The following is a 7,970-nucleotide window of genomic DNA, read 5'->3' on the forward strand; positions in this document are numbered from 1 at the left end:
ACTAGGTTGGTGGTTTGAGGCGTGTGGTCCCTCCAACCTGAACGGTATCTACTACGCTGGCGTCTCCAACGTGGTCCGTTACAACGGCATCAAGTGGTACTACTGGAAGGGCGCCAGCCTCATGGCGACCATGACTACCATGATGGTTCGACCCGCAGGCTTCTGAGGGATAGCAGCTGCGATAGCTGATGATTTCAAAGGGGAAGCGACTGATGACATCACCCTGACTGACTAAATTACTGACAGATGAGCGAATGATGAAGTTTGACAAACATTTGGAATACGATATTTGAGTGGCGATTTTAGAAATGTTTGATTGATGGACATTTTCAAAGTTTTTTTTTTCTCCAAAAATGTATTCTGTTGGCCTCCCGAGTGGTGCAGTGGTCTAAGGCACGCGTCGCTGTGCTAGCCGTGCCACTAGAGATTCTGGGGTCTAGTCCAGTCTCTGTCGGAGCCGGCCCGCGACTGGGAGACCCATGGGGCGGCGTGCAATTGGCCTTGCGTCGTCCGGGTTCGGGGAGGGTTTGGGATGTCCTTGTCCCATTGCGCTCTAGCGACTCCTGTGGCGGGCCGGGTGCAGTGCACGCTGACACGGCCGCCAGGTGTACGGTGTTTCCTCCGACACGTTGGTGCGGCTGGTTTCCGTGTTAAGGGGGCATTGTGTCAAGAAGCAGTGAGGCTCGTTCGGGTTGTGTATCAGAGGAAGCACGGCTCCCGACCTTCACCTCTCCTGAGTCCGTACAGGAGTTGCAGCGATGAGACAAGACTGTAACTACCAATTGGTTACCACGAAATTAGAGAGAAAAAGGGGTATTAACATTTTAAAAAATTTTAAAACATGTATTCTGTTTTAGAGATTTTTCCCACCAAAATGGCACTCCATAAACATGTGTTTTCTAATGTAACTGTACATACTGTGACTTCAGAAATGATTCCCTTGACTTATTCCACATTTTGCTGTTGTTACAGCCTGAATTCTGAATGGATTAAATATATTTTTTCTCAACCATCTATGTACACACCAACAGAGTGAAAATTATGTTTTTAGAAATTGTAGCAATTAAAAAAAAAAAATTATTAAAAAAAAACTTATTTACATAAGTATTCACACCTCTAAGTTAATACTTTGTAGAAGCACCTTTGACATCAATTACAGCTGTCAGTCTTTCTGGAGAAATCTTTAAGAGCTTTCCACACCCATTATTCTTTTCAACAATCTTCAAGCTCTGTCCAATTGGCTGTTGACCATTGGTAGATAACCATTTCCACGTCTTGCCGTTGATTTTCAAGTAGATTTAAGTCAAAACTGTTACTATGCCACTCAGGAACATTCACTGTCATCTTGGTAAGCTACTCCAGTGTATATTGGCCTTATGTTTTAGGTTACTGTCCTGCTGAAAGGTGAATATGTCTCCCAGTATCTGGTGGAAAGCAGACTGAAACAGGTTTTCTTCTAGGATTCTGTCTGTGCTTAGCTCCATTCCATTTATTTTTGTCCAAAAAAAACTCCCCAGTCCTTAAAGATTACAAGCATACCCATAACATGATGCAGCCAAAACTATGCTTGAAAATATGGAGAGTGGTACTCAGTAATGTGTTGTATTGGATTTGCCCCAAACACAACACTTTGTATTCAGGACAAACACAGTCCTTTGCCCAATTTTTTTTTTTTTTTTTTTTTTTTTTTTTTTGCCTTGTTGCAAACAAGATGGATATTTTGAAATAAGTTTTATTATTTTCAACACTAACCTGTTATTTAGTTTAGTATTGTGGAGTAACTACAATGTTGTTGATCCATCCTCAGTTTTCTCCTATCACAGCCATTAAACTCAGTAACTGTTTTAAAGTCACCATTGGCCTCATGGTGAAACCCCTGAGCTGTTTCCTTCCTCTCCGGCAACTGAGTTAGGAAGGACGCCTGTATCTCTGTAGTGACTGGGTGTATTGATCCACTGAGGTAGGAAGGACGCCTGTATCTCTGTAGTGACTGGGTGTATTGATCCACTGAGGTAGGAAGGATGCCTGTATCTCTGTAGTGACTGGGTGTATTGATACACTGAGGTAGGAAGGAGGCCTGTATCTCTGTAGTGACTGGGTGTATTGATACACTGAGTTAGGAAGGAGGCCTGTATCTCTGTAGTGACTGGGTGTATTGATACACTGAGTTAGGAAGGAGGCCTGTATCTTTGTAGTGACTGGGTGTATTGATACACTGAGTTAGGAAGGACGCCTGTATCTTTGTAGTGACTGGGTGTATTGATCCACTGAGTTAGGAAGGACGCCTGTATCTCTGTAGTGACTGGGTGTATTGATACGTCTGTATCTCTGTAGTGACTGGGTGTATTGATACGCTGAGTTAGGAAGGACGCCTGTATCTCTGTAGTGACTGGGTGTATTGATACGCCTGTATCTCTGTAGTGACTGGGTGTATTGATACGCCTGTATCTCTGTAGTGACTGGGTGTATTGATACGCCTGTATCTCTGTAGTGACTGGGTGTATTGATACACTGAGTTAGGAAGGACGCCTGTATCTTTGTAGTGACTGGGTGTATTGATACACCATCCAAAGTGTAATTAATAACTTCACCATGCTCAAAGGGATATTCAATGTCTTATTTTTTTTTACCCATCTACCAATAGGAGCCCTTCTCTGTGAGGCATTGGAAAACCTCCCTGGTCTTTGTGGTTCAATCTGGGTTTGAAATTCACTGCTCGACTGAGGGACCTTACAGATACTTGTACGTGTGGGGTACAGAGATGAGGTAGTCATTCAAAAATCATGTTAAACACTGTTATTACACAGCGAGTTCATGCAACTGATCATGTGACTTGTTCAGCACATTCTTACTCCTGAACTTACTTAGGCTCCTCATAACAAAGGGCTTTGAATTCTTACAGTATTGACTTTTCATATATATTTAATTTGTAAAATAAAAAACAAAAACATAATTCCACTTTGGTATTATGTATGACACAAAATCTCAATTTAATACAATTTAAATTCAGGCTGTAAACACAACAAAAATATGGAAAAAGTCAAGGGGTGTGAATACTTTCCGAAAGCTGATAATGAACTATTGAAGCTTAGTGTCTAGAGAACTTTAACAGGAACTCGTTCTGTCTGTTTCCTGCTCTGGCAATCAGAGGTGTTTGTAAAACCTTTTTTAAAAATTTTATTAGATAATTATCCACATAAAAGTGCATGTTTTTACAAGCATATTTACTTTCCCAACTGTACAAAATAAAAATCATTATTTTAAAAGAAAAAAAGCTGTCTTTGGCTGCCTCTTCTCCAAATATGTTTGTGTTGCTTTGTCACCGTTTCCAGTGTGTTACATAGAGAACCAGGAGATCTGCTCAGGGTACTACAGAGGTCAGAACAGACCCCTTCTCTAAGGGTACTACACCCCTTCTCTAAGGGTACTACACCCCTTCTCTAAGGGTACTACACCCCTTCTCTAAGGGTACTACAGAGGTCAGAACAGACCCCTTCTCTAAGGGTACTACACCCCTTCTCTAAGGGTACTACAGAGGTCAGAACAGACCCCTTCTCTAAGGGTACTACACCCCTTCTCTAAGGGTACTACAGAGGTCAGAACAGACCCCTTCTCTAAGGGTACTACAGATGTCAGAACAGACCCCTTCTCTAAGGGTACTACAGAGGTCAGAACAGACCCCTTCTCTAAGGGTACTACACCCCTTCTCTAAGGGTACTACAGAGGTCAGAACAGACCCCTTCTCTAAGGGTACTACACCCCTTCTCTAAGGGTACTACAGAGGTCAGAACAGACCCCTTCTCTAAGGGTACTACACCCCTTCTCTAAGGGTACTACAGAGGTCAGAACAGACACCTTCTCAAAGGATACTACACCCCTTCTCTAAGGGTACTACAGAGGTCAGAACAGACCCCTTCTCTAAGGGTACTACACCCCTTCTCTAAGGGTACTACAGAGGTCAGAACAGACACCTTCTCAAAGGGTACTACACCCCTTCTCTAAGGGTACTACAGAGGTCAGAACAGACCCCTTCTATAAGGGTACTACACCCCTTCTCTAAGGGTACTACAGAGGTCAGCACAGACCCCTTCTCTAAGGGTACTACACCCCTTCTCTAAGGGTACTACAGAGGTCAGAACAGACCCCTTCTCTAAGGGTACTACACCCCTTCTCTAAGGGTACTACAGAGGTCAGAACAGATCCCTTCTCTAAGGGTACTACACCCCTTCTCTAAGGGTACTACATATGTCAGAACAGACCCCTTCTCTAAGGGTACTACAGAGGTCAGAACAGACCCCTTCTCTAAGGGTCCTACACCCCTTCTCTAAGGGTACTACACCCCTTCTCTAAGGGTACTACAGAGGACAGAACAGAGCCCTTCTCTCAGGGTACTTACTCTCTCCTCTACTCTCTCCTCTCCTCTCCTCTACTTTCTTCCTCTCCCCTCCCCTCCCCTCCCGTCCCGTCTCGTCTCGTCTCGTCTCGTCTCGTCTCGTCTCCTCTCCTCTCCTCTCCTACCCCCAGGGGTATGGATATCTATGTGGCTGTAGTGTAATGTCAATAACATGGTATCTTCATATTATATAGTGGGTCATAATGTGTCAGTAACATGGTGTCTTCATATTATATAGTGGGTCATTATGTGTCAATAACATGGTGTCTTCATATTATATAGTGGGTCATTATGTGTCAATAACATGGTATCTTCATATTATATAGTGGGTAATTATGTGTCAATAACATGGTGTCTTCATATTATATAGTGGGTCATTATGTGTCAATAACATGGTGTCTTCATATTATATAGTGGGTCATTATGTGTCAATAACATGGTGTCTTCATATTATATAGTGGGTCATTATGTGTCAATAACATGGTGTCTTCATATTATATAGTGGGTCATTATGTGTCAATAACATGGTATCTTCATAATATATAGTGGGTCATTATGTGTCAATAACATGGTGTCTTCATATTATATAGTGGGTCATTATGTGTCAATAACATGGTGTCTTCATAATATATAGTGGGTCATTATGTGTCAATAACATGGTGTCTTCATATTATATAGTGGGTCATTATGTGTCAATAACATGGTGTCTTCATATTATATAGTGGGTCATTATGTGTCAATAACATGGTATCTTCATAATATATAGTGGGTCATTATGTGTCAATAACATGGTGTCTTCATATTATATAGTGGGTAATTATGTGTCAATAACATGGTGTCTTCATATTATATAGTGGGTCATTATGTGTCAATAACATGGTGTCTTCATATTATATAGTGGGTCATTATGTGTCAATAACATGGTATCTTCATAATATATAGTGGGTCATTATGTGTCAATAACATGGTGTCTTCATATTATATAGTGGGTAATTATGTGTCAATAACATGGTGTCTTCATATTATATAGTGGGTCATTATGTGTCAATAACATGGTGTTTTCATATTATATAGTGGGTCATTATGTGTCAATAACATGGTGTCTTCATATTATATAGTGGGTCATTATGTGTCAATAACATGGTGTCTTCATATTATATAGTGGGTCATTATGTGTCAATAACATGGTATCTTCATATTATATAGTGGGTCAATATGTGTCAATAACATGGTGTCTTCAATAACATGGTGTCATATTATATAGTGGGTCATTATGTGTCAATAACATGGTGTCTTCATATTATATAGTGGGTCATTATGTGTCAATAACATGGTGTCTTCATATTATATAGTGGGTCATTATGTGTCAATAACATGATGTCTTCATATTATATAGTGGGTCATTATGTGTCAATAACATGGTATCTTCATATTATATAGTGGGTCATTATGTGTCAATAACATGGTGTCTTCATAATATATAGTGGGTCATTATGTGTCAGAAACATGGTGTCTTCATATTATATAGTGGGTCATTATGTGTCAATAACATGGTGTCTTCATATTATATAGTGGGTCATTATGTGTCAATAACATGGTATCTTCATATTATATAGTGGGTCATTATGTGTCAATAACATGGTGTCTTAGCAGATGCATCTTACAGTCAGCCGTGCGTTTCAGGGAAACGACACAAAGCTGATTTGAGTCTCTCTTATTATTTGGTCGCATCACTGAACGATTCCATTACAATGATAACCAATACACTAAATGGAATTTCATATTCCATCATAAACAAATTACTTCACAGTTGTTGTTGTTGTGGTTAGAGACTCCAGGCTTCTGGAGTCAGACTGCCGATGTGTCCTAAATGGTACCCTATTCCCTATTCCCTGTATACTATTCCCTATTCCCTGTTCCCTATTCCCTGTTCACAGTTCCCTATTCCCTATTCCCTGTTCCCTGTTCCCTATTCCCTGTTCCCTATTCCCTGTTCCCTGTTCCCTATTCCCTGTTCCCTGTTCCCTATTCCCTATTCCCTGTTCCCTATTCCCTGTTCCCTATTCCCTATTCCCTATTCCCTGTTCCCTGTTCCCTATTCCCTGTTCCCTATTCCCTGTTCCCTATTCCCTGTTCCCTGTTCCCTATTCCCTATTCCCTATTCCCTATTCCCTGTTCCCTATTCCCTGTTCCCTATTCCCTATTCCCTGTTCCCTGTTCCCTATTCCCTGTTCCCTATTCCCTATTCAGGGTTCCATAGGGCTGTGGTCAAATGTAGTGCACGACAGAGGGAAGACAGTAAATATGGTCCCTACTGCCAGCTGTGATTTAGCACACTATTAGCAAGTGTGTAGGAGGGATGTCCTGGACAATAAAACATTTAGTGAGAGAGCACGCACGCACGCGCACGCGCACACGCACACGCACACGCACACGCACACACACACACACACACACACACACACACACACACACACACACACACACACACACACACACACACACACACACACACACACACACACACACACACTAATATGCGCAGTGCCCTGAGCTAAGCAGGCTTATTGAAGCCTCCATGGACTCGATGAGTGATGGAAGGCAGCACAGTGTGTGTTTATGAGTGTCTGTTTGTGTGTGCCAGGGTATCCATGGAGTAGGTTGTGCCAGGGTATCCATGGAGTAGGTTGTGCCAGGGTATCCATGGAGTAGGTTGTGCCCGGGTATCCATGGAGTAGGTTGTGCCAGGGTATCCATGGAGTAGGTTGTGCCCTGGTATCCATGGAGTAGGTTGTGCCCGGGTATCCATGGAGTAGGTTGTGCCAGGGTATCCATGGAGTAGGTCGTGCCAGGGTATCCATGGAGTAGGTTGTGCCAGGGTATCAATGGAGTAGGTTGTGCCCAGGGTATCAATGGAGTAGGTTGTGCCAGGGTATCCATGGAGTAGGTTGTGCCAGGGTATCCATGGAGTAGGTTGTGCCCAGGGTATCCATGGAGTAGGTTGTGCCCAGGGTATCCATGGAGTAGGTTGTGCCAGGGTATCCATGGAGTAGGTTGTGCCAGGGTATCCATGGAGTAGGTTGTGCCCGGGTATCCATGGAGTAGGTTGTGCCAGGGTATCCATGGAGTAGGTTGTGCCAGGGTATCCATGGAGTAGGTTGTGCCCGGGTATCCATGGAGTAGGTTGTGCCAGGGTATCCATGGAGTAGGTTGTGCCCGGGTATCCATGGAGTAGGTTGTGCCAGGGTATCCATGGAGTAGGTTGTGCCAGGATATCCATGGAGTAGGTTGTGCCAGGGTATCCATGGAGTAGGTTGTGCCAGGGTATCCATGGAGTAGGTTGTGCCCAGGGTATCAATGGAGTAGGTTGTGCCCGGGTATCCATGGAGTAGGTTGTGCCAGGGTATCATTGGAGTAGGTTGTGCCCAAGTATCCATGAAGTAGGTTGTGCCAGGGTATCCATGGAGTAGGTTGTGCCAGGGTATCCATGGAGTAGGTTGTGCCCGGGTATCCATGGAGTAGGTTGTGCCAGGGTATCCATGGAGTAGGTTGTGCCCGGGTATCCATGGAGTAGGTT

At 43.1% G+C, this 7,970-nt stretch overlaps 1 protein-coding gene across 1 annotated transcript in view; it reads left to right on the top strand.

Moving 5' to 3' along the window:
• The window catches only part of angpt2b (angiopoietin 2b), a 52,222-nt gene extending 50,125 nt beyond the window's left edge, over positions 1-2,097 (top strand). Inside the window, exon 9 of the mRNA XM_065020122.1 lies at positions 6-2,097. Within this exon, the coding sequence (XP_064876194.1) occupies positions 6-166 (161 nt within the window). The 3' untranslated portion in view covers positions 167-2,097. The remainder of the gene's footprint in view (positions 1-5) is intronic.
• The last annotated feature ends 5,873 nt before the right edge of the window (positions 2,098-7,970 follow it).

Source organism: Oncorhynchus nerka, linkage group LG7 (assembly GCF_034236695.1).
Source record: "Oncorhynchus nerka isolate Pitt River linkage group LG7, Oner_Uvic_2.0, whole genome shotgun sequence".
Classification (NCBI taxonomy): Eukaryota; Metazoa; Chordata; class Actinopteri; order Salmoniformes; family Salmonidae; genus Oncorhynchus; species Oncorhynchus nerka.